The sequence below is a fragment of the Callorhinchus milii genome, unplaced genomic scaffold (genome assembly GCF_018977255.1).
Source record: "Callorhinchus milii isolate IMCB2004 unplaced genomic scaffold, IMCB_Cmil_1.0 Scaffold6, whole genome shotgun sequence".
NCBI classification, from domain to species: domain Eukaryota; kingdom Metazoa; phylum Chordata; class Chondrichthyes; order Chimaeriformes; family Callorhinchidae; genus Callorhinchus; species Callorhinchus milii.
Genome location: NW_024704747.1, coordinates 14,485,902 through 14,513,728, shown reverse-complemented (window position 1 = coordinate 14,513,728; position 27,827 = coordinate 14,485,902). Strand labels below are relative to the sequence as shown.

The following is a 27,827-nucleotide window of genomic DNA, read 5'->3' as shown; positions in this document are numbered from 1 at the left end:
GATCATCATAGATTTCACCTCCTTGCGCTGCACAGGCAGTCCCTCTAACATTCATTCCTGTGTGTTGCGACAAAAAGTGATGTTTGCGTCACTGTCTGTGCAGCATGCAGCAAGTGACATTTGTGATGAACTTTTATGTGGTCAAACATGGCTAAAATCCCAAATAAAATCTATATCTATTATCATCAAATATCAAAAACTAACAACAGCAACCCCATTTATTGTGCAGCATCCAACACATTCTCCAAGCATAATCCAATGGCTAACTGCTTCAGTGTACATGAAGTTTCTTGGCCAAAATGGAATCTGTGTCTTCCCTCACCATAACCTTGTAGAAATTGTGTCCCTTTAAAAGTCTGCCTTTCATCGACCTGTTCAGAATATGAGGAGATTGCACCAGCATGGGCAAAACAGGCAAATGGTCTCTTTCAGCACTGTCGCTTCTATGGTTCAATGTAATTGAATAAACTAAGTGAAGATATTAAGGAAGTGCTGCTTTGGAGCTCATCAGACAAAGTGATTCATATCATTAATATTCAGAAACTAGTTAGGCTTGTCCACTTCCAATCAGAATCACTCGATTGTGTTAATCCATTTCACCAAACAGATCACCAAAATTATCATGTAAGCTTGGTCACAGGTCAACTGCAACAGGCTGGCATTGTCACTCGTGATAATGTACAATGCCAACCTGGTCAGATTGGGTTAATACAGTTGTATCACAACAGTAAAACTTTGAGCATCTTAGTATCTCCAATATGAAAGAAGGTTTTCATTGGAAGCAGCTCATCCTGCATCTACAGGAACTTATTCATTTTTCTCTGTATTCTATAATGTATTCAGGGTAGATCTGGTGCTTCTCAAACACAACAAATATAGACGGGTTAGAGTTGTCATCAACACAACTGTCGTAGAATCTTGTGGTGGTGCCATCTTTGCAAGGTGGTCGAAGGAACGAACTACTTCCTTTGGTAAACTGCCCCACCAAAACCCGTGCCACAAACATGATCCTAGTGGACTGCGTAGATTTGCAAAAATTGTGCGAATAGGATGCATCCCTGGCAAAGTAACTCCCTAAAGGAAAAACAAAGGAAGAGAAACTGACTTGATTGCATTGTGATACATCTAAGATTTCCCAGGACCCTCAAAAGAAAGATGACTGAATCACCACTAAACTTGTATACTGGTACTCCAGGTTAAAGTAGACAAAACAGCTGCGTCAAGGGGTTTAGTGAGTAAGGGGCCTGTGTAATACGCCATACAAGCTCCTGGTTAGAATCTTGGGCTGTACCATTAGCTGTTCTCAGCAGGATCACTGTGTCTACAGTTGGCCCTGGGTCAACAAGAGGAATTTAATCAGGATTCCCAGTCCTGCCTGTAATCCAGATATTCCCTGCTAAAAAATGCAAGTGGGGAGTCTCCCCAAAGGGGGCATGGGAAAGCTAGGAGATATCTCAAATACATTTTTCAAATTATACCAATGGCAAGAGGATACTTTGTACTGAAAATCCTCCCCAGATTTTGCTTCTCATTTGACAATCTATAAATGTCTTTTTTTGTTAGGAAGGGTATAATTGTGCTCATCAATCCAAGGGATGTTACTGCTGGAAAATGGAACATTTGCCATTTCAGACTCATTGTCAGCATCAAGTATTGATACTTCCAGATAAGGTATATATCAGGCAGTTGTTATTATTCTGTCTCAACCTTAGAAGGAGTTTCTCTACTGCCCAATTCCTAATTTGACACCATCCCCATTACCTCTCTTGAATGCGATTATCAATAAGCTACTATCAGTTATGAATTCTCAATACTTCTTTGCTGTGGAGCCAGATCTACGAAGAAAGATATTTCAGACTACTCAACGCTCAAACACTTTCGAGGGAGAGAGAGAACGAACTCAAACACAGGCGTAGAAGTGACATACACTTTCTACATGTCTTACAGTCAACATAATGTCTAAAAGTGCAGATTTTATACAATTTTCATAGGATACATTTTGTTGCAATGGTGCCAGAAAATCAGATTAAAATATGATTGGTATACAGTATAACACAAGATTGAAAATGTGTAATCTCTTCCCCATACCTTTTCCGTATGACGTTCCGTGGGCACCACAGATCCTCCAGTCAAAGTTTTGCTGGCAAATGGCGTCAACAATGGAGGAATTTGTGCCGTGGAAGAGAGATTTCTCATTCACGTCCTTGCCACTATTGCTCTTCTTCATCTGCTCCTTTTGCCTGATATCAGAAAAATAAATCAGGAATGCGACTCAGATCTTCAATAAGAGCTAACACTTGGGCAAAAGGAAATTCAATGGTACACAAGCAAAAACATGCATTTTTTTAAACATTTCAAAGTACTTTTCACAATGAGCTGCTTTGAAGCATAATGCCCATCATGCAGATAAATCCAGCAGTTAATTTGTGCTAATATCACACACACAGTTGTGTGTGAATAACCAATTACAATAAAACTCACATATAAGTTGCATCAGTCGGGATTATAACATTTAATATGACTTATGTGAAGACCAAGTTGCAGGCAAACTGCACGAGTTGTAGAAAATCCAATTTAATCAATAATCTACATTAAACATTCATAATTTAACAAAACCAGTAAGTGCGCATGTGGTAGTTTGTCACTGCAGCCAATAAGTATGCAAGCAGTGACGGGTTGAGACTACATTTCCTATGGTTCAATGCAGCTGGTAAGGGCATGAGCAATAGGGGATCGGCGTTATGAGTTACGAGGTAATTAATTTGAGTAGTGCAAAGAAATCTAAGTGGTTTGATAAGATACTAAATGGGACTCGGAGAATCTATGACTTAGTAAAAAAAGACTTATGTAAGTTTTACTGTAATTTGTTTGAGGTGAATTTGAAAAAGGGAGGCACTGTGACAAGACAAATGAAAAACTTTCTCCTCTTCAAACCAGGCAGAAGGCACTTTGGGTTAAACAGCTCATTGAAAGGATAGCACTCCTATGCTTCAATTTTCTTCAGTACTTCACTAAGTGACAGTCTAAAATGTGAGCTTAAGTCCTGACGTGGGGCTTCAATTGATAACTTTGACAAAAGTTGAGAGCACTACCAGCTGAGCTAAACTGGCAGTCAATTTGATGGGGATGCAAAGTATGGAAGAACCACATTCTGTGCTTTTTCCTAACCCAAGCTACAAAAGGAAATGCAATACCCTCATCAAGTTATCAGTGGCACAGAATCCTTACTTGATGAATGAAATCTCGCGATCACACAAGAAAATAGAGCTGTTGTGAATCACAAGATTCGCTCATGGGTCCATTGCTTCCCCTTTAACCTCCCTTTCCCTTTAATTTATTTATATTTTTGTAATGAGCCATTACAAACCAAGAAAGTCCTGGGTTCCATCCAGGATCTTAACCAGCGAAGCAGTGGTAGTAGAGATGCTATAGAAATAATTTTCATGGTAACCGCTCCTCGCTAGTGAACAAAAACTCTGCTGGAAAGCGAGTGTGGGGACAATAGGTGAAGGTCAGTTTTCTGCTTGGTTGTGATACCTCTTATTGCTTAGGCAATCACAGTCTAGACTCACCCATGAATCATGGCCACTTGGGCGAGATAGTGAAACTGACAGTACCCCATGGTGAAATAAAGTACCAGCCTTCAGGAGAGAAGAGGAGAAAATGCCATATGTAGTCCAGACTACAAACCATTGAAAAACTTCCCAAAGAGGCAGGTTTTGGATTCGTTCAATTTTCCGAATGGTACTGCTGCTCATAGTCCGCATGAAGAGAGTCTGCACTTGGTTGTATTCCTCAGAAGACTCCTGGAGCTGAATGACCTGCAGAGTTGGAAGTTAGTTACAATCAGTTAGAACCAAGTTGTAAATCAAGTTAAAATCACTCAGCCTCATCCGATTCACATTTATATAGAATGTGTTCCTATTCCAATATTGCCCAGTTTAAACATTGAAATCTTCTATGCGTAATGTTCCAGCAGTGTTTACATTCTGCTTAGTGAGATAATAACCATAGTGGAAAATGAAAGTGGGTATAATTTGACCCTACATTTACCAATTACCCCTCAGCACACACAACATGCTTGTCTTCCAGTTCACCAGCTTGCCTTTGTTGTTTTAAATCTAACTACGCACAACACTTTTACCCAAAATGCCCAGGTTCCTCAAGAACTTCTCCTCACCCCACAAAGAGACATATAGACAAATACATACACACTTTGCCCAGCAATGTTACATATTGGCACCGCATGCAGAAGTAAATATCCTTCAAGTGCTCCAAGATGCTACCTGCATGAAGGTGCTATATAATTGCAACTTATTGTATTGCTATCACAAAGCAATGCCCAAGTGGCAGTGATAATGGCCATAATTAATGCAGCAGACATGGTCTAAATGCAGATACCACCAGCGTATTTCTCACCTTGTATCCCACATCTGACTGCGCCGACATATCCCAGTGTGCTGGAATGGATTTACTTTGAGCGACACCTGATAGCTCCTGTCCAGATTTTCCTGAACTATCAAGGAAAAAAAGCTATTAAGGGTCTCAGTTTTGTTTAATGCACATTGAAGTTTCTCATTTTATCTTTTTCCAACCTTTGCCCCCTGTAGCCAATGTATCAATCCCTTTCTATTGGGGTATGGAATCTGCAAGCAATGGTCATTCTCCAGAGGCCATTAGACACATGCACTATGGACAGTGGGTATTGCCAGGCTATTGAACCAATGAGACACCACAGTCCGATCTTGTATTTTATTCAATATTAAAAGTCTAAAATACGGGATCATTGAGTAACACTTAGAAAGAGAGAACTTTCACTTATGGAAACATGTCAAAGTGTCTCAAATTGTTTCACAGGTAAAGACAAGTGTCATTTCTGTGTAAGTGTATGTGTGCTGTTTTTGGAGGCCAACATGGCAGTCAATCTGTTGAAAGCCTGATCCAAGTTCCAGGCACTGGTTCCAAACCAGCAATACAAAACGCTGCTCTCAGGGGAGCAGAGATTGAGCTCAAAAGCTGACTATCTGTACTGTACCTCCTTATCTGGCTTTCCACAGCCTTCTCAGAAAGAAACCTTGGTCTTCTCTTCACATCCCTCAGTGTCCCAAGAAGAACATTTTTCTGAAACATGTCTAAGCAGAGATAGCATAGCAGGGATGAAATAGAAGCACTTCAGAATTAGTGGTCTATTTCTCTCTCGCGCGTCCATTACCCCATTCTTCACCAGCTTCCACGGCTCCCAGTGGATAGATAATAATAATAATGTTTGCATTTGATATAGCACTTTATCTTGAGACATCTCAAAACACTTCACAGGATATACTATCAAGTGGATTACTGTGTATTCTTTTGTGGGCGAAATGCGGCAGCCAGTTGGGCACATCAATATCCCACAAACATGGAATGACCAATTTTATTTTGGGGATTCTTAGCCAGGACACCAGGCGAAACTCCCTTCTCATTTTGAATAATGCCATAAGATCTATAACATCCACCTGAACAGGCAGGTGGGACCTAGGTTTGAGTCTCAGCCGAAGGGTAGCTTTCAAGGTCCTCAGCCTCACCTACAAATCCATTCATTTCCTGGCACCCCTTATCTCTTAAACATTTTCCTCCCATTGTCCTCTGCTCAGCTAACTTGGGTTTGCAGCACATTACAATCCCTCTCCATGCCACCATCTGCAGCCAAGCCTTAAGTTTGTATGCCCCTAACCTCTGGCACTGCCTTCCTCCCCCTCTATGTCTTGACCCCTTTTTCTTGGTTTTATGTCCTGCTTCAAATCCTATCTCCTTGAATGCATCCATGATCAGCCCCCACCTCTCCCCCTCACTCACCATCCAACCCCGTCCATATATATTTCAGAGATGTTATCCTACACGAAGGGCACTATATAAAGGCATTGTTCTTCAATAATTACACTGCTGCACTGGTAACAATAAATAATTCTTGCATTTCATACAAGACTTATAACTTCAAACCATCTCAAAACAGTTCACTGGTAATTGCAGTCAAGTGTAACGACTATATTTTGTAAGCAAATGTAAGAACTATTTTAAACAGAGGAATGTCTCACAAAGACGATAATAATCCTTGCATTTGGTAAAATCCATTTCATGTCAAGGGGTCATTTCAAAACTCTTTGCAACATATACTGTAAAGTGCAGTGACTGCATTTGTAGGTGAACCCAACAGACAATGTGCACGTAGCAATGATCCACAATGCTATGAAATAAATTACCAGTTTTATTTGGGGTATTGTTGGCCAGGACACCAGGGGTAACACTCTTCTCTTTTTGAATCGGGGGATGCGATTCATGTCTCGACCAAACTTAGGAGTTTGAACCCCTAATAGCCTGATTCAGAAGCAAGAGTGCTGCCAAAGCTAACAAATACCTGTGACAGTCTGATCCAAAAGATTTTCTCTGTGTATTGGAAAATGACATTGGGACTGAATCCATTGTTCTTTCAAAGACCTAGCATAGGCAGATGGACTGAATAACCTTCACCTGTACTGTAAATGTCTATGGTTCTCTTGTGTAATATAAATCCAAGGCTTTTTCATCACTGTACCTTTAAAGTTCAGGAAATACTGGTATTTGCCTGCACTGAATTCCACTTGTCCATTGGGGTTTGCCAAATATGCCTTCTCCAGCTCTATGGAGGTTATACTGGCATTGTGTTTCCCCTCCTATTGACAGAGCACATAGTAACAGTTAGGAGCTGTCAAAAATGTTCAATTTCCTGGCTAATCTCTATCAAATGTTTCTTTCTTGCTCACTACCAATTTTAGTTTAACCCAGCTTCACTTCTCCCAAGCTTATTCTGCAGCATGCAGTGTTTATACAGATAAAAAAATCAAACACAGACTAACCCAGGATGACAATAAAATAGCTCCACGAAATAAGGATTGAAACATATCAACTACCTGGTAAAGTACTTTTTGTTAAAGCTGCAACTTAACTATCCTGATTTGCTCCAGTTCCTAAAACATAATCTGCTTGTTTTTGACACAGTTTGAGATCCCCAAGTGTTGATTTCAAAACAATGAGGTCTATTACAAAGCAGGTTACAAAATTACAGAACAATAAGCTTTTAATTCTCAATGCTAAAAAATATATAAATTTAGACACTGACTTCAAAAGTGACATGTAAAAAATGGAAGCTTGCTTTGCAAAATTGTCTTTTTTTCCTTTTCAATAGGAAGGAAACACATTTCTCTCTCTTTGCATCTTTTTTTTCTTTCTGACTTGAATCCTCCACAATTGAACCACTCCAGAGGACTGCCCAATCCAAAAAAAGACCTTTGATCTTAACTATCCATTGAGGTTAGGTCAGAGTTTCAAAAGATTTATCTGACTTGAATCCTCCACAATTGAACCACTCCAGAGGACTGCCCAATCCAAAAAAAGACCTTTGATCTTAACTATCCATTGAGGTTAGGTCAGAGTTTCAAAAGATTTATTCAAGATGTGAGAGAACTTGGCCATTGTCTGTGGGATAATGATCCTGGCCATCTTTGGTCTCAGCACTTTCCACCTCAGTGTGAGGTACTTCAGAAACAATGTCCTTTCAACCAAACTCCAGAGGTCACAAAGACCCTAATGTTGATTGTGGGTAAATTTTTTTATATACACACATATAGCTTTGGCGAAGTTTGATTTATCACAGGAGCTATTTAATTTTTTTAATGAAGTTTTAGCATTCTTGTTCATGTGTGAGCCTTGACTGTGAGTGTTCACAAGAAGCTTGACTGTTGAGGGTGTCACAGTCAAGCCTGACCTTTCTTCATCTGGCTGTCACACACAACTCTCTGTAGAGAGTGCTGTGAGAGACTGGCATCAGGAACTCATGGTGGTTCTCTCCAACCTTGCGAAACCCCCAGGGTCATCTTAGCCTCCCCATGCAGTTCCAAGAGAGACCAGAAAATGTAACATAGACTAGAACTGAAAATTGGAAAACTCACAACTCCATCTGCTACACCCGGGGGTTTCAACCAGGGTACATCTAAAGGTCATAGAATTTAGTGTAGTGGGTGGAACAAAAACGCTAGAACAGGATACAGTATATAGTTTTGAACACAAGTTGTCAAGTAACTGCCAGGATGGTGGAAGGTGAACTAGATGGACCTTGGTCTTCTTTCACCTAGCATGTTCTTATACTGTGCATAGATCCACAGGCACCAGTCAGAGCTACTTCGAAATGAGATAATTTCATATTAAAACATAACCTTACAAATAACAATAGTCATTGCCTTTTGAGCTCACCTGCTTCCCGTATTCAATCCAATTCCCATATTCGTCCTTCCAATACCAGAGCCACTCAGTGGTCAGGATGTAATGAGGAGGCTTGGTCACGGAAGAAGCAGTGGAGAGGCGTCGGACCTGCTTCGTAATAGACCTCATTGTTTTGAAATCAACACTTGGGGATCTCAAACTGTGTCAAAAACAAACAGATTATGTTTTAGGAACTGGAGCAAATCAGGATAGTTAAACTGCAGCTTTAACAAAAAGTCCTTTACCAAAAGGAGAGCATTGCGTTTAAAGCCAGTCAAAGGTCAATGTCAAAGAATCTTTTCAAATAGCATCAGATCTCAGGCCTGGAGATAACCTAACATGAACTGATCTAAGGATTTATTTATTCCCATGGTCATGGAGCTAGAACAACTGTACCAGTTAGCTGTATTCAGGTGATTGTGAGTGTTGAAGACCGTATCATAATGATTATATTATTATTAATAATAACAAAATGGAAAGAGGAAAATAATGCATGGCACATTTTTAATCTGTTTTGAACTAAATATAATTTTTAAAATTATTCTAAGCACACGTTTGAAATGTTGCATGCTTCTCTCCAAACACACAGTCAACTTGTCATCTCAGTTCAAGGTTCACAGAAAATCTTCTCAGAAGGATTTAATCATTCTAAGAGGTGAAAAGTCTTTACTTGAGATTAAAGTGTACTGATTGCAAACATCTTTCAAAGGATCTTCTGAAGATTTCAGTATGATTCCCTCCTCAACATTTCATTAGAACGGACTGGTTTTCAATGTTTTGTGGTTCCAAGTTAAATTATTAAATGTAATTTTACTCAAATAATACAAAAAAACACATGCAATTGAAACAGGAGCTTGACTCTCGGGTTGAGGCTTCGTGCGTCAGTCTTATTGCCAGCAGCACGTTGCTAAGTGCTGATGCAACAGAGCATTGTCTTTATAAAGAATTTTGTGTGACTTTTTCATTTTCAATGGACATTCAGGATTAAACTGGTTGGGCGGTTGCAAGTTTAGCAAGTGAGAAAAAAAAACATTTTTGTTGATCGTCTCTCTGTACCTTTTTTCAGTACTGTAAGTGAAGAGGCTGGATTCGTTTTTTTTTGTTCCCTTATTCATGAATTATTCACAGTCGATTGTTTACCTTTAAGAGCAAACCTTTTGTCCCTCTGCCTGGCCACCTTGGCCTGAAATGTCCCTCCTCTTACTCTGGGTGTGACACCAATTTGTCTGTTGGTCACTCAACCACGACCATTTGTGGGACACTGCTGTGTGTAATTGGCTGCCATGTTTCGCCCACAAAATATACAGTCAATTCACTTTACAGTATATTCTGTGAAGCTCTTTGAGACATCTTGAAGATGTGATAAGACCACTATATCAAATGCAATGATTATTATTATATTCATAGGTGAACACAATAGGCAATTTGCACACAGCAATGTGCCACAAACAGCCACAAGGTGAATCCCATTTTATCTGGAAGATTATTGACCAGGACGCTAGGAGAAACTCCCTTTTTTTTTGAGTAGTGCTTTGGGATTGTTCACATCCACCTGAATAGGTAGATGAATTCTCAGCTTAATGTCCCATCTGAAGGATGACAACTCTTACAATCAAAGTTCTCCTGCCACTACATTGGAATTTTAGCCTAGTCTGGAAATTCAAAATCCCAACTTGGGGCATGAACCCACAACCTTCTGATTGAAAGAGTGCTACTAATTGAGCCAGGATGACACAATGATTGTTCAAAAAGAGAAGAGAGTTACTCTCAGTGTCCGATCAACAATCCTACAAATTAACTGGTCATTCAACTCGCGACTGTGGTACTTTGCTGGTTGCCCCATTTGCCTATAGAAACAGTCACAACACTTCAGAGCAACTATCTATGAAGCATTTTGAGACATTTCAATGTGATAAGACACAATAAAAATGCAAGATGTTTCTTTCTAAATCTTACTTTCTTTCACTTCTCTTTATAACATTAGCATTACCCCTATATTATTTGTCAATCCATAACACAATTTAGTTCCTTTATTTAGTAAACAGTGAGAGGATAGTAGCCAACTGCAGGAAGCATAGACAGAATGGTAAAATGGGCAGACACATGGCAGATGACTTTCAATGTGGAGAAATACGAGGTAATGCATTTTGGTAGAAAGAATGAGGGGAGGCAATATAGGCTGGTAATACAATCTTAAGTGGGGTAAAAGAACAGAGAAACCTGGGGGTTAGGGTAAATGAATCCTTGAAGGTGGCAGGACAGGTAGATAAAGCTGTAAAAAGGGCATATGGGATACTAGGCTTTATAAATAGGGGCATAGAGTACAAGAGTCAGAAGGTTATGATTAACCTATATAAAACACTGGTTAGGCCTCAGTTAGAATATTGCGCCCAGTTCTGGGCACCACACTATAGGAAGGATGTTAGGGCATTGGAAAGGGTGGAGAGGAGATTTACGAGGATGGTACCAGGAATGAGGGACCTTGATTATGAGGAAAGGGTAGAGAGGTTAGGATTATTCTCATTGGAGCAGAGAAGGTTACGAGGAGATCTAATAGAGGTCTTCAAAATCATGAGGGGATTTGATAGGTTAGAAAGGGAAAAACTGTTTCCAGTGGTGGGTGTGTCAGTGACTCAAGGTCACAGATTCAAAATAGTATCTAAAAGAAGCAGAAGGGAGGTGAGAAGAAATTTTTTCACGCAGCGAGTTGTTCAAATCTGGAACGCATTGCCTGAAAGGGTGGTCGAGGCCGATTCGATAACTACTTTTAAAAACGCGGTGGACGGGTATTTGAGGAGGACGGGTTTGCAGGATTATGGGGAAAGGGCTGGGGAGTGGGATTGACATTACATTGCTCTTTTCAAAGAGTCGGCACAGACTCGATGGACCAAATAGCCTCTTTTTGTGCTGTACAATTCTGTGATTTTAACTTTCCACTTTGACTCTCTTCAAAACTCTGCCCAGTCATTTTCCCAGAATCTTTTTATGCTCCCTGCTTGCTTCTCCAATTACCAATTTAGTTTTAAAGCAATATGCAACAACCCCATGTTTACCTCTTCTAGACCTCAACATACCTGGTATTTTTCGGATCACAGTAAGCCTTTTCAATCTCCTCCATGTTTGGAAGATCCTTCCATGCACCCTCATAAACCTGCCATCTATATGGGAGACTGTAATGTACCAGCCTGCATTTATCTGTGAGTTAAGAAGAAACATAATTTATCATATGACAGCCTGGCTCAGTGGTAGCACTCTCGCCTCTAAGTTAGAAGGTTGTGTCAGTACTTGGAATGCAGGAGCCCTGGAGCTTACAACAACAACAAAATTACATTTGTATAGCGCCTTTCATATTGGGAGGATGTCCCAAGGTGCTGGACAATCAGTGTTTCGGACCCGAGCTGGGGATCGTAATTGGGGAGGGTGGAGGGCAGGGGGGAAGGAGGGTGACCGAAGGCACAGTCGCAGAGGAATGCCTTGAGATGGGTCTTGAAGGAGGCAAAGGAGGGGGCAAGGCAGAAGGACTGTGGTATGGAGTTCCAAAGGGTGGGGACAGAGTCGCTGAAGGCCTACTCGTCAATGGTAGGGTGGGCGAGGGGTGGACATGAAGTAGGTTGTAGGGGATTAGGAGGTCACAGAGGTTGGGGGGAGCAAGGGCATGAAGGGTTTTGAAAGTGAGGACCAGGATCTTGAACTGTAGCCTCTGTGTGATGGGAAGCCACTGGAGTCAGGTGAGAATGGGGGTGATAGGGTCACCGAGCCTAGTGCAGGAGAGGACATGGACTGCAGAGTTCTGGATGATCTGCAGCCTAAGGAGGGAGGAGTTGGGGAGGTCACATACATGTGGAGTTTGCGTAATTGAGCCTGGATGCTATGAATGCGTGTATGAGGGTCTCAGCGGCCCGCGGTGTGAGACAGTGGCAGAGCTGGGTGATGATGCAGAGGTGGGGGAAGGCAGAGCAGGTCGTGGAATGGATGTGGGGTAGAAAAGATAGTTGAGAGTCAAATAAGATGCCAAGGCTCCGGACTGGTTCGATGAGGTGGAGTGTGCAGGATGGTGATGGTGATACTGTCAGAGCCTGAGGTGTGGAGGCATTGACAGGAGCCCCTCAGGAGGGCCTCTGTCTTGGTGACATTCAGCTGTAGAAAATTAGCTCTCATGAAGGACTTGATGTCTTGACAGAAATTCTGTCAGGACAGCAGTGGTCCTGGAGTTGAGGGTGAATGCAGAGATATAGTCGGGTGTTATCCACATACATGTGGAAGTTGACCCCTTGTCTGCGGATGATGGCACCAAGAGAAAGCATGTAGATATTGAAGAGAGAGGGCCAAGGACAAAGCTCTGAGGAACAGCGCATGAGATGGTACAGGGCTGGAGGAGAAACTGTTTGTGGAGATGAAGTGGAGACGGTTTGAAAGGTACAATCTGAACCATTCAGGACATAACCATGAAGGTTGAGGCGAAAGGAGCTCAGTGGTTACAGCGCTCGTCTCACAAGCAAGGGGACCTGGGTTCAATTCCCAGCAGGGCGAAATGTTGGGCAAGTTTCCTTACTCCACACACCTCTGTTTATCTAGCAGTAACAACAACAACTTGGATTTATATAGCCCCCTCCACGCCGGATGGCGTCTCAAGAGCGCTTCACAGTAACGGATCCCGGGACTGAGCCAGGGGGAGGGGGAGGAAGGTGACCAAAGGCGCAATCGAAAAGAAAGATCTTCAGTAGAGACCTGAAAATGGGAAGGGGGGGAGAAAGGCGAAGGGAGTGAGGAAAGCAGTTCCAGAGCCTCAGGGCATAGTGGCTGAAGGCACGGCCGCCGAGGGTGGAGCGGAGGACTCAGGGGACGAGGAGGAGGCCAGACCCGGAGGAACGTAGGCAACGGGTACTGTTTTGAGGAGAGAGGAGGTCAGAGAGATAATTGGGAACCTGGTTGTTAGTCGATTGGCGAATCACTTTTCCAGGGGTAATAAACCCTTTGTTAAAAAAAATTTGGTTCACTTAATCCCCGATAGTTTTGGGACACTGCAGTGAGCAATTGGCTGTCGTGTATATTCTATGAGGCGCTTTAAGATGTCTTGCAGATATGATAAGGCGCAATCTCAAATGCAAGGATTATTATTATTATCATAGTCTAAACTGACACTCCAATGCAGTGCTGGGATGTGTTGCATTGTTGGAGGTGCCATCCTTCAGATGAGCCATCAAACCGAAGTCCATCCTGCCTGTTCAAATGGATATTACAACAACAACAACAAGATTGCATTTATAGACCGCCTTTCACGTCCCACAGCAATATTCGAAGAGAGGGAGTTTTTCCCGGTGTCCCAGCCAATAAATCCCGCAAATAAAATCGGTTACTCATTCCATAGCTATCTGTGGGACTCTGCTGTGCGCAGTTGGCTGCCAAGTTTCGCCCACAAAATACACAGTCAATCCACCAGTATATCCTGTGAAGCACTTCAAGACATCTCAACAACATGATAAGGTGCCATATCAAATGCAAGGATTATTTATTTCAAATCAGTAACATTTTACACTTTTGTCTTACTTCCTGACACAAACTCAATCCCCTGGGTGTGAGTGAGTTCTACCTGACTGTCTTGCTCAGCTCGGGCACCTAGACAGACAATATTAACACTACAGGATTGAATACCTTCTTAAAAAGAAGTCACAGTTCCAGTCTAATTCAGAGCCTATTGCAATTACGAAGACTGCGGTTTTCCACTGAATTTCAATTAACATAGTTCACAGATACTCAAAGATAAGATTTTACGGTGCACCTTCAATAAAAGGGCTTTAAGAAAGAATTATTTTACTACTTGAGACCAATTGGAGAAGTTACTTCAGCTCTGAATTATTTTACTACTTGAGACCAATTGGAGAAGTTACTTCAGCTCTGACTACTTGAGACCAATTGGAGAAGTTACTTCAGCTCTTAGTTTATGACTCCAGTTGAAAAGATCTCATCTATCCCAGTTTCCAGTGCAACCTTTTGAAAGCCGAACAATGCTCATCGACACCTCATACTAACTAGTCTCATGGTTGACTAGCTCAGCAGGGAGTTGAGTCAATAGCCCAGCTTCTGGTATATTTTGTTACAGTATATAACACAAATGACTATTCCTCACACATGAACTGAATCTATGACAGCAGCTGATTGGGCAATTACAGCCGAATGACGATCCTGTCCTCATATGAGACCTGAATTTCTACGTGATCTTAAACTCAAGCCCACTGCTGTACAGTGTAAGATTGTGCAGAATTTTGAAAAATTTTAAAAATTGCAGGAGGTCAGCTTCCAAATTGGGACTGCAGGCTAATACCATGAGGGCTTCAAAATCCTACCCTCAGCACAGCTTTTCATTCATTATCAAACACCTCAAGAAGATTGACCCGAGATATAGCGCCTTATCTTGTTGAGACATCTCAAAGTGCTCCACAGAACATATTGTAAAATGGATTGACTATGTATTTTGTGGGTGAAATATGACAGCCAATTGTGGATTGAGTGACAATTTTTTTTTGAGGGATTACCTCTGGAAAGCGATCCGTCAATTTGCCTAATGTTTCACCCTGTGCGAGAATCAAACGATTCGAGAGCACTAACCAATATGCTACAGGATTGCACAATATACCCAGTGGATCTCTTAACCTCAATGATTTTGTCTAATCTTTTCATCCTCCTGTGGGTGAGATTGATCTTTGAAAACTGGATGGATGGCATCAAAAATACCTTAACAACAACAACAACAACAAGATTCCATTTATAAAGCGCCTTTCACGTCAGGAGGACGTCCCAAGGCGCTTAAGAGATTCCCCCCCACTTTACTGCCACTCACTTGCCTCTTACTTCACCTGCTCTCGTCACTCTCCCCTTCCTCTCTCACATGACCCAAGTTTCAGTACCTTTAAAGCCACAGTTCTTCCTGACGTAGTACAGACAAATCTCTTCATTTTCCACATCTGTGCTAGGGCTAATCGGGGAGTCACTGAATGGGGCTGTGGAAGTCTTCTCTGTGCATAATGGGAGGAAAAGGATGAAATACAGGTAGAAATTCGGTGTTGTTATTAAATAGTAATAAAAATAGTTTTAAATCACAATGCAAAGAAGTGCTCATTATTCACCTCTCCAGGATTAAACAGTGAAGAAAACAATAAGTTGCAATAGCAAGAGTATGTTCGTGTGGGAAAAAAGTAACAGGAAACACACACACCCACACAAAGACACACAGATATATCACAACTATATTGCACACAAATTCATAGAGCTACACCATACATAACAACATGAGAACGCTAAACCAACCACACATATAAAGATCTGAGAATACACCAGCATACACTCAACAAAACCAAATTACATTTGGATAGCGCCTTTCAGGAGGACATCCCAAGTCGCTGGACAATCAGACAATCGGACCTGAGCTGGGGGTCGGGATCGGGGAAGGTGGAGGGCGATGTGGGGGGGAAGGAAGGTGACCAAAGCCACAGTCGACGAGGAGGGTCTTGAGACGTCTCTTGAAGGAGACACGGGAGGGAGACGAGGCAGAAGGACTGAAGGATGGAGTTCCAGAAGGTGGCGGCAGAGTGGCTGAAGGCTCAACTGCCAATGGTGGGGTGACGAGGCGGGGGATGTGAAGCAGGCTGGAGTCCGCTAAGCGCTAAGGCCATGGAGGGCTTTGAAGGTGAGGACCAGGATCTTGAACTGTATCCCCTGTGTGATGGGAAGCCAATGGAGTTGGGCAAGGATGGGGCTGTTAGGGTCGCGTAGCCTAGTGCGGGAAAGGACACGGGCTGCAGAGTTATGGATGATCTGCAGTCTATGGAGGGAGGAGTTGGGGAGGCCAAAAAGCAGGGAGTTTGCATAAGGAGTTTGAGGTATAGAGTGTATCCATAAAGGGAGAGGCTGTAAGTGCCCGAGGTATGGAGTCTCTGACAGGAGCCGAGCTGGAGGGCCTTGGTCTTGTTGACATTCAACTGCAGGAAGTTACCTTTCATCCAGGACTTGATGTCCGACAGGCAGTCTGTGACAGGCACTCAACTAAAATATGGGGGGAGGGATAGGAATTGACAGGATTTATAAAGGATTCACAAACAGTGAATTCTGTACACAATCAACCACAGGTCAACCCTCAGGAACTTTAATCCAATCTAATTTCTTTGTGAAGCTAGATTGTGGCCAAAGGAGACTTCTGACACAAGATTGGATCACTGAATGAAAATGGGTACCCCATGATTTGAAATTTGCAAATGCTGTAAAATTACCCTCCAAGAAGGCTTAAAGTAAAATGCCTGCATCAGGACAACCCCAACCTGCCCAGTTACCTTTGCTGTCACATGACCTGCAGTTTTTGATGTTGTAAATATTTGAATATATCTTCGGGAGTGCCTGGTTGAACTCCATGCTCAGATGCTCCAGGGCATTTGAGCCATTGCTTTCAAAGCTGTGTGAACGTTTACACTTGGAGCCAAACTTACAGGTGCCTTGAATAAAGTGCTGGCAGATGTGAAGCTTAGTGCAAGACTCCTTGAAGTTGCAGGCACCATTGAGACCAGGACCCTTATTATAGAACAAGCAGACCTGTAAAGAGAGCATCAGTGACAATTAAATTTCCAATTTAACATGAGTTCATGTGTTTAGCAAAGTTTGCTCAAGTAGAAGTTGCATAAGTGATATTTATATAGCAACAAAACCAAGAAATGTAATAAATAAAGATTTAGAGTCCCCAATTATTCAGACTTTAGGTAGTAGGTAACTGAGCCATACAGACCAGAAGGTCCCAGTTTCAATCCACAGTCTGTGCTCTTAATTACAGGTGATATCAGAAAGGATCTTACAATTATGCCCCAAGTTGGGAGGGAGAATAGGAAATCAGTGTTGCTTAAATTGCTCTCTAGCATTCTCTGCTGCAAGTGTACTTAGTGTTTTTATTTGGACATACGTTCAGATCAGCTGACCACAGAATTAGAGAATAAACCTAGGACCTTCCTTAATAAAGATGTCAGAAAAGCCATTCATTCTGAGTAGTGGCTGTGGTCTTGTCGCCAAGAGGTGGTCAGAGTGTGGGTAAGTGGACATGCTTTGTGGGGGTTCCTTCCAGTTCCAAGAATGCAGATTGATCAGTTATTTGGGTAAACAGCACAAAGTTTGAACAGCACAAAGTTAGGTTTGAATGCAGGGAAACTTTCTAGTTGTCGATAATTGAGTATCAAAACATCTTCAGATCTTAAACATTAAAATAAAGTTCCCTTTAATACCGCTTAGTAATCAAGAGTTATATATCTCATTTGAACGTTACCATTTGACACAGTAATTTACCAACTAACAAAACCTTTTTTTGTTTAATATTTTTATAAATGATCTGGAACTAGGAACTAGGAGTTGCAAGCACAGTGGCTAAGTTTGCAGATGACACCAAGCTAATGAAAGTGGTAGATTGCGAAGTTGAACAAGATAGGTTACAGGAGGATCTGAACATACTTGGGAATTGGGAAGATCGGCGGCAGATGAAATTCAATGTGGAGAAATGTAAAGAACTTCACATGGGGATAAAAAATCCTGGAAGGGACTATTATTTGAACAGAAGGTAAATAATATGTATGGAAAATCAAAAGGACCTGGGGGTCCTGACTGACAATAAATTGAAGCTCTCCCAACAATCATTGTGTCAGTGAGTAAAGCAACCCAGATGTTGGGATGTATCAAAAGATCAATAGCAAACCAAAATAATGGGGTAATCGTGCCACTGGTCATTGGTGAGACCACACTAAGAGTACTGTGTTCAGTTCTGGTCGCCATAGCACAAAAAGGATATTGGAGAAATCGAGAAGATACAGAGGAGGGCAACCAAAATGACTGAGGGAATGGAAGGACTGGACTATGAGGAGCGACTAAGTAAATTGGGCATGTTCACGCTGGAAAAGAGAAGATTGAGAGGCGACATGATTGCTGTCTTTTAAGATTCTAAAGGGGCAACCAATATAGATCATGATAGACTGTTTCAACTTGTCCAGAAAAGTAAAATAAGAGGACATAGCCTGCGATTGAAGAGGGGTAAATTCAGAAGGAATCTACGCAAACACTATTTCAGTGAGCGAATAGTGAACCTGTGGAACAGGCTCCTTAGGGAGACAGTTGAAGCAGGAAGTGTTGATTCTTTCAAACAAGGATTAGATAGTTTTCTTTTAGGAAATAACATTATGGGATATAGTACATAGGTAGTTTGAGATATATGTGCATGCGACTGCGGGAAGGTGAAAGGCGAATAAGATGGACCTTGGTGTTTTTTCGTCTAGCATTTCTTATGTTCTTACATATGCTATTTAAAATATAAGGATCAGAATTATTATCATAGGTAATAATGGGTTACAATGACTGATGCTGGTTATCAGCCTGATTACCACTCAGTACTGGGGTTAGAGTGAGTGGGGAGGAGAAGAATGTAGCCAATGTTCCCATGTTTTTTTAAGATTGAGTAATTGCTGATGAACAGTGTGGGTTTGAGTGAGGACATAATCCTCATGAGGCTGATCTGTGATGTGCTCCCCTCATTTGCTGAGGTCGTGGGGATGGGGGTTAGCAATTGTTGACACTTTTGGAGCTGCCCACAAGTTATCAAATTCAAAAGAGGAGAAATGTATATACTAGTTACTGCAGCTTGTTCAAACCTAAGCTTGTGCTGTTTAGAGTCAGCTTATTACCTAGATAAAGTCATCAATCTGCTTTGATCAACTGGAAGAGCACCCACAAAGGCTGTACATTTGCACATACTCTGATTGCATCTTAGTCAATACAAAACCACAGCCAACATTTTCCACTGTTCACAATTAGTGACTGTCCAGACACCTTTATCCAGGCAGGACTCAGGTTAATTTCCAAGCTCTATCCTGAGCTTCGGATGTTCTGCGGTGAGTTTCCTGATCTCAGCTTGATGCACATACAAGTACATAACGTATACTTCAAACAGAGTGCTGGACAGCACTACATGTAACAAAACAGGAACAAGTCTGAACTAACTCAGAGTGCACACCTCAGGGAGGAGCGAGAGGTCGTTTTGAAGCAGGAGCTGACACAATTCCTTCGGGTCCAGACTTGAAAGGCAGTTATTTTGAATGATTGTAGCATTATGGTTGCTGGTGATATTATGTGAGAAGTTGCAGATTTTTCTGAAATGGAAATGAAATGGAAAAACAATGAAAAGTTTAGAAAGTTTATGAACATATGTTAGGAGTGCAATTCCCACAGTTGTCACAACCATATCCAGTTACCAACGTGATTCAATATTTGAGAATGCAGGTGGCGATGACCCAGCTTCCTCACCTCGTTCAAGACGTACCTCTATGATCGTGTTTTAGGTTATCTTTCCCATCCTCACCCCCTTGGCTCTCACTGCCAGTGAAGTGTGGGATATCCCAGGGGTCCATCCTAGGCCCTCTTCTTTCCTTATCTATATGCTCCCTCTGGCCGATGTCATCCGCAGACACGACGTAAACCTCCACATGTATGCGGATGACACACAAATCTACTTTACCTCCTCCAGTACCAACTACAGGTCCGTCGATGTTCTATCAGCTTGTCTGGCAGACATCAGGGCCTGGATGAGCGTAAACTTTCTGCAGCTGAATATGGACAAGACAGAAGTCATACTCCTTGGCTCCCGTTAACGTCTTCACGCCTGCGGATCTAAACTCCTCAATCTCCCTGGGCTCCCCCTCAGACTCGCCGAACCCGTGCACGATCTAGGCATCTGGTACAACCCCCAGCTGTCCTTCCTCCCCCACATCCAGTTCCTGACAAGAACCGCTTTCTTCCACCTCTGCCATAATGCCCGCCTCCAACCCCAAATGCAGCCGAAACCCTCATGCATGTGTTTGTCAGTTCCCACTTGGATTACTCCAATGCACTCCTCTTTGGTCTCCCGACCTCCACCATTCACAAGATCCAGGTCATTCAAAACTCTGCCACCCACATACTGACCCGGAACAAACTCTGTTACCACATCTCACCAGTTCTGGCCAAGCTCTACTGGCTCCCCATCACCGAACGGATTGACTTCAAGATCCTCACTCTCGTGTTCAAATCCATTCACTCCCTGGCACCTCCCTACCTCTCCAAACTGCTCACTCCCCAATCCATCACCCGGCTCCTCCGTTCGACTGGCTCTGGCCTCCTGTTGTCCTTTGCAACCTCTGCCCCACCATTTCAGCCACTACACTCAAAAACGCTGGAAAACTCTCCCTCAATCCCTAACCCTAACCCTAATTCACTTCTCTCCAGCCTACCTCTGTGACCTCCCGACCTGGCCATTCCCTTTGCTCAGCAAACATCCCCCATCCCATCTGCCCTACCATCTCCATTTTGTCCCTCAGTCTCCCCAACTCCTCCTTCCATAGGCTGCAGATCATCTAGAACTCTGCAGCCCATGTCCTCCCCCGCAACAGGCTCCGCGACCCTATCACCCCAATCTTTGCTCGACTCCACTGGCTTCCCATCACACAGAGGATTGAACCATATCAGTTCCAAATCCTGGTCCTCATTTTCAAAGCCCTTTGTGGCCTTGTTCCCCCCTACCTCTGCGACCTCCTAACATCCTACCCCCTGTCCATTCCCCCCACTCAGGGGAATCCAACCAATTTCACGTCCCCCGCCTTGCTTGCCCTACCACTGGCGAGTGAGCCTTCAGCCACTCTGCCCCCACCCTCTGGAACTTCAACCTGCAGTCCCTCCACCTTGCCCCCTCCCTTGTCTCCTTCAAGACCCATCTTAAAACCCTCCTCTTCGAACATGCCTTCGGACACTCTCCTTCCCCCCCCCCCGCCCTCCATCCTCCCCAATCCTGATCTCCAGCTCGGGTCTGAAGTACTGATTGTCCAGCACCTTGGGATATCCTCTCGACATGAAAGGTGTTATACAAATGTAATTTTGTTGATGCTGTTGCTGTCTGGAGCTCTATTCCCCAGCTCAGGAGTCCCTTGACTCCCTCCCTCCCTCCTCTCTTTCAAGGTACATCAAGACCTAATTCTTTGACCGTGCTTTCAGCCAACTTTTCTCCTCCCATCCCACCTCGCTCGGCTCCCATGCCCCAGCTCAGGTACCCAGCTCAAGCACTTTGAGACATCCTTTCAACATGAAAAAGGCGCTGTGTGAATGTTGTTATGTTTCTGGAAGGGAAACAGAAAAATATTGCTTATGCGACCCATGGACATGTCTCAAATAAGGCATCAGTCCCTCAGCAACTACCCCCTAAGCACTGCATTGGAGTGTCATCTTAGACCACCCTGGTCCAATGCAGTGCTTAGGAGTTTCTGCATTGTTGGAGGTGCCATCCTTCAGATGAAAGGTTAAACCGTGTCCCGTCTGCCTGTTCAGGTGGACGTTATAGATTCCATGGCACTATTCAATAAAAGAAGGGAGTTTCTCCCAGTGTTATGGTGAACAAGACCCCAAATAAAATTGGGAGATTTTATTACTCACTCAATGGCTGTTTGTGGTTCATTGCTGTGCGCGACTGGCTACAGCCTTTCGCCCACATACAGTCATTCCATTTCTTAGTAAATTCTATGAAGCGCTTTGAGACGTCCTTCTGATATGGTAATCCCTCCAAAAACAAAAACAATAATAAATTGGTCATTTTCAATCTACAACTGTTTGTGGGACATTGCTGTGCGCAATTGGCTGCTGCGTTTGCCCACAAATATACCGTCAATTCACTTTACAGTATATTCTGTGAAGCGCTTTGGGACGTCTAGAAGACGTGAAAAGCGCTATATCAAATGTAAGGATTATTATTATTATTATTATTATTAAGGTGCTATACCAAATGCAAGGATTATTGTTATTACCAGTTTCCCATTTATAAACCAAGAAAAGCAACAACAGCAGCAAACAAAATTACATTTGTATAATGCCTTTTACGTCAGGCATTCCCAAGGCGCTGGACAATCAGTGTTTTGGACGTGAGCTGGGGGTTGGGATCGGAGAAGGTGGAGGGCAGGGGGAGAAGGGTGATTGAAGGCACGGTCGAAGGGGAGGGTCTTGAGACAGGTCTTGAAAGGAGGAGGCGAGGCAGAAGGACTGCAGGATGGAGTTTCAGAGGGTAGAGCCTGAAGGCCCGCCTGCCAATAGTAGGGTGGGCAAGGTGGGGATGTAAAGGAGGCCGGAGCCTTTTGATCAGAGGGAGCGGGCAAGTGGGTAGGAGGTCGCAGAGGTAGGGTGGAGCTTTGAAGGTGAGGACCAGGATCTTGAACTATATCCTCTGAGTGATGGGAAGCCAGTGGAGTCAGGAGAGGATGGGGGTCATAGGAGCACGGAGCCTGGTATGGGAGAGGACACAAGCTGCAGAGTTGTGGATGATCTGCAGCCTCTGGAGGGAGGAGTTGTGGAGACTGACAAGTAGGGAGTTTGCATAGTCAAGCCTGGAAGTTATGAATGTGTGTATGAGAGTTTCGGCAAACTGCAGTGTGAGACAGTGGCGGAGCCGGGCGACATGCGGAGGTGGGGGAAGGCAGAGCGGGTCATGACACAGATGTGGGGTAGAAAGAATAGTTGTGGGTCAAATAAAATTCCAAGGTTCTGGCTTAGTAAGGTGGAGTGTGCATCCTTGGATGATGATGTTGTCAGCACCTGAGGTGTGGAGGTGCTGATGGGAGCCAATCAGGAGGGCCTTGGACTTGTTGATGTTCAACTGAAGAAAGTTAGCTCTCATCCAGGACTTGATGTCTGACAAACAATCTGTCAGGAGAGCAGTGGTCCTGGGTGGAATCAAGGGTGGAGGCAAAGAAATAGAGTTGGATGTCATCCGCAAAAATATGTAAGTTGTCCCCATATCTGTGGATGATGTCACCAAGAGAGAACATGTAAGTATTGAAGAGGAGGGGACCAAGGACAGAGTTCTGAAGAACGCTGCATGAGATGGTGCTCAGGCTAGAGGAGAAACCGTTTGTGGAGATGAAGTGGAGACGATGTGAGAGATACAATCTGAACCATTCAAGGACAGAACCATGAAGCTGGAGGTGAGAAAGGCAGTGGAGGAGGATAGAGTGTTATTTGTCACTTTGACCAAAGCTGCTTCTGGACTGTGGATGGCATGGAAACTCGATTGGAGGGGTTCATGGAGGGAGTGGCGGGAGAGGTAGGAGCGAAGCTGGGAAGCAACGACTTGTTCCAGGACCTTGGAAAAGAAAGGCAGGTTGGAGATGTGGTGGTAATTTGAGAGCAAGGAAGGGTCCATGGAGCGTTTTCTAAGGATACGAGTGATGACGGCCATTTTTAAAGGGGTGGGAATGGTGCCAGTGGACAGGAAGAGGTAGAGGGGCAAGAAGATGGAGGTAAGGAGAGGGTAGAGATGGGGTTGAGGGAGCAAGTGGTCAGTTTCATGCAGGTTATAGTGGTGATGAGAAAGAAGTGGGAAACGGATTCAAAATTGTGGAGGGAGGGATGGGCAGGGGCTGGGAAATGAGGGGGAAGTAGAGGCAGCTGAGCGGATCCCCTCAACTTTGGTTTCGAGGAAGTCCAACAGTTGGCGTTGGAGTTGAGGATGGGCAAGGGGTGAGAGGGTGGGTGGAGGAGCCTGTTGGTGATGGAGTAGAGGAGCCTGGGGTTATCCTTGGCCTCTAAGATTGTCTTGGAGTAGAATGACAGTTTAGCAATTGCGAGGGCGGAGTGGTAAGATTTGATAAGGTCCAGCCAGATCTGCCGATGGACCGTTAAGTTGGATTTGAGCCAGGTACGTTCAGCGGCACACACCTGTACCTTAAAAGGAGCGGATTTGGTTGGTGTACCAGGGTGACTTTCATGAGTAGGAGACGGTTTGGAAAGTGAGGGGAGCAACGCATCAAGGGTGGGGGAGAGGGAATTGTGGAGGAGGGTGACCGAGGACGATAGGTCATTGTGAGAGCAAGCCCAGAGGGGGAGGAGTTCAGATGATGCCAAGGCAGCGGAGAGGGAGTGGGAGGAGATTTTTTTTCCTCAGGGGCGGTAGGAGATGGAGGTGGGTTGGGTGGTAGTGGAGAGAGGAATTGAGGAGTTAACGGAGCTGAAGTAATGGTCCGAGATGGCTTTGTCAGTGATGGTGAGGTTTGAGACGGTGAGGCCCTGGGTGATCACCAGGTCGAGAGGATGACCGGGTGGCAGAGTGGATGTGGAAGAAGAGGTTGAAGGAGAGGAGAGAGGAGAAGTCAGCAGACGTAGAGCAGACGGGGATGAAGTGAAGCTTGAAGTTCTCTAAGGTTGAGAAGGCGTTTGGAGCAGAGGGAGCGGAAAGATAGAAGGGTGGAGATGTCAGGGAGGAGAGTGGGTGTGGGCTGGGGGGAGGGGTGGAGGAGGAGGGTGGCGGCGATAGATAAGGAGAATTTTGAGAAAAGTTTGGAGGGTTGATAAAGGGTAAGGTGCTCGAAGGAGGGGAAGGTTCCAGAGGAGCGAGGGGGGGGCGAGTGAGGGACTGGGAGGTGACAGCCGCACCGCCACCGCGGCAGTTCGGTCGTGGGGTATGAGGTCCTGAGCGTCTCTCGCGTCTCAGGGTGGCTCCGCCGGTTGCTTGAGCAACCTGCCCCCGGCATGACCACCCTGGGGGGGGAGGGGGGGGTCTGACCCCGCCTCAGTTTGAGAGCTGTTCTGACTGACTTGCAGTGAAGCGCTCTCTGTCGCTGGTGCAGGTGTGAGGCCGGAGAGCGGGTGACGGGCGGCGGGAGGTGACGGCGGAGGGTGGAGGGGGCGGGGGGGGAGGCGCGGGAGGTGATGGGCGGGGGGGAAGGGCGGGGCGGAGGGGAGGGATGGGGGGGCGGGAGGTGATGTGGGGGGAGGGCGGGGCGGGAGGGTAGTGGGGGGGGGGGTGACGGGCGGGTGGGAGGGCGGAGGACGGGGGTGACGGCGGGGTGGGAGGGGGAGGGCGGGAGGTGACGGGGGGAGGTGGGGAGGGGGTGTGGGGGGAGAACGCGCCGCGCACTCACTTGCCTTCCTTTGGAGAACTTGCAGTTGCCGTAGACGAAATACCTGCAGAGGTGGAGCTGCCCACAGGGCCCCGCGCAGCCCCTCCTCACGTACTCTTTGCAGAGTCGGACCGCGGTGACGGCGAGGACGAGGGTGTCCTGTGCGATGCGGGTGCCCGGCACTGCGCTGCCGGAGCGCGGCACCAGCGCGAAGCTCTGGGCCTCGGCCACAACCCGACTCAGCGCCGTGTCCGACACGGTCACGGACTTGGCCACTGCCCTCCGCAGAGCGCTGTACTCCAGAGCGCCGCCGTACGCACACACAGCCTTCGTGGTGTAATCTTTCACCCGTTTCACGTCCATCGCTCTTTTCCCTTAACCCCCACCACCGCTTCTCGGTCTTCTTCTTGTTGTTGTTGTTGTTGCTGCTGCTATTTTTTTTAAAAAAATGCCCCTTTCCTCCAGACTTATCGCCAATGTAAACGCCGTATCTGTCGCCCTTCCCCTTTCTTCTCGATTCTTCGCACTCCAGGAAATGGAAACCGAAACTCGGAGGGTGGACCCAGATCCTGTTCTCTGGGTCTGTTCCGCGGGATTGGTTCCTCGGGGCTCCCGACTCACCGCAATAGTGCTGTTATTCTGCACAACGCACACAGGAGGTCACATCCAAACTGCTCAACCAAAGCGGCTTCTTGGTCAGATCGCAATAAAAGGAAACGGAGTACATTGAAGGAATTTGTAATACGTCTCTGATAATCACTGTTCGGTGCAGCACTTTTCACATCAGGACTTTGTCGCCAAGTATTTCGCACGAAGTACTTCACGTGGAGTGAAACGACTGTATGTTTGTAGGCAAATGTGGCTGCCCAATTTTATCGGGGGGTTATTAGCCGGGACACCGCAAGAAACTCCCCTCTCTTTTCGTGTAGCGCCACGAGAACTTTAATGTCAGTCTGAACAGGCAGAGACGGGACCTCAGTTTAACATTTCATCTGAATAGCGGCATCTCCGACAACACAACACACTCCCAGCACTTCATTGGAATGTCAGCTTAGATGATGTGAGTTCAAGTCAACGTGGGGCTTGAACCCAAACATAAGTGTATGTAAAGCATAGATTCACATTCAGTTCCTGGGATGAGGGGACTGATCTATGAGGATAGGCTGAATAAACCGGGGCTGTATTCTCTAGATTACAGAAGAATTAGGGGAGATCTTATTGAAACATATAAGATTCTTAAAGGGCTGATAAAGTAGACACTGAGGGACTTTCCCTGGTAGGAGAATCTATAACCAGGGGTCACAATCCTAAAATTAAGGGTCAGCCTTTTAGAACAGAGTTGAGGAACCATTTCTTCACTCAGAGGGTACTACCCCAGAAGGCTGTTGATGCTCATTCCTTGAACATCGTCAAGGCTGAGACTGATAGACTTTTAAAAAATAGAGGAATTAGGGGATATGGGGATAGGGCAGGTAATTAGAGTTAGGCCAGAAGATCAGCCGTGATCTTATTCGAATGGTGGGGCAGGCTCGAGGGGCCGAATGGCCTACTCCTGCTCCTAATTCTTATGTTCTTATGTTCTTAAAGAATAACAGTAATGAAAAGAAAGCTACCATTTCAAAGTGAAATGTTTGGGCAATCACTTTTCATTTGTTGATGAAAGCAGAACACAGTGAGTTAACCAAAGTCCTGTAGCTCAGTGGTTAGAGCACTTGCTTTGCAAGTGAGAGACCTGAGTTCAATTCCAGGCAGAGGGCGAAACCTTGGGCAAGTTTCCTTACTCCACACAGAGCCTAATAATAATCCCTCCAAAAACAAAAACAATAATAAATTGGTCATTTTCAATCTACGACTGTTTGTGGGACATTGCTGTGCGCAATTGGCTGCCGCGTTCGCCCACAAATATACAGTCAATTCACTTTACAGTCTATTCTGTGAAGCGCTTTGGGACGTCCTCCCGACGTGAAAAGCGCTATATCAAATGCAAGGATTATTATTATTATTATTAAAGTCATCATTTGTTCTTCAAGGCACATATCAAGACCCTCCTCTTCGACCGTATCTTTGGCCACCCTCCCTACCCTCTACCCTCCCATACCCCAACCCTCTCCCCCTGCTTGGGTCCAAATTTCTGACTGTCCAGCGGCTTTGGACATCCTCCCGATGTGAAAGGTGCTGTACAAATATAATTTTGTATTGTATTGCATCATGCCTTCAGCCTGGTTTAGGTAATAGTACTCTTTCCTCTTGAGTTGGAACTGTGTTGGGAATTTGAGCTAACAGCGTAAGGGGGTGACATCATGCAGTGCTAAGGAACATTGTCAGAGGAGCCATCTTTCAGATACCATCTTTCTTGCCTATTTAGGTGCAATGTTAAAAGTCCTATGGAATTATTCAACAACGACAACAACTTGCATTTATAAAGTGCCCTTCATGCAGGGTAGCATCGACCCAGGGGTGAGGGAGTGGGGAAGTGACAGTAAGCACGATCAAAAAAAGTGCTTAGGTGCAATTTGAAATTGGGTAGGGAGGGGGCAATGTGGAGGGATTGAGGGAGAGAGTTCCAGAGATTCGAGGCATAGTGGGCGAAAGCACGGCCACCAACGGTGGAGCAGAGGAGACGAGGGA

General features: G+C 44.7%; 1 protein-coding gene across 1 annotated transcript; it reads right to left on the bottom strand.

Moving 5' to 3' along the window:
- Positions 1-546: 546 nt before the first annotated feature.
- On the bottom strand, positions 547-25,797 carry LOC103176865 (protein mono-ADP-ribosyltransferase PARP12). The gene is made up of 12 exons (XM_007890697.2): positions 25,225-25,797; positions 19,304-19,439; positions 16,599-16,854; positions 15,180-15,287; positions 11,349-11,469; positions 8,266-8,434; positions 6,572-6,689; positions 5,036-5,132; positions 4,420-4,516; positions 3,691-3,821; positions 2,089-2,240; positions 547-1,074 (listed from the first exon to the last, which is right to left on the bottom strand). Exons 1-12 carry the CDS (start codon positions 25,560-25,562, stop codon positions 812-814), a joined length of 1,986 nt encoding a protein of 661 aa, XP_007888888.2. The 5' UTR covers positions 25,563-25,797; the 3' UTR covers positions 547-811.
- Positions 25,798-27,827: the final 2,030 nt, after the last annotated feature.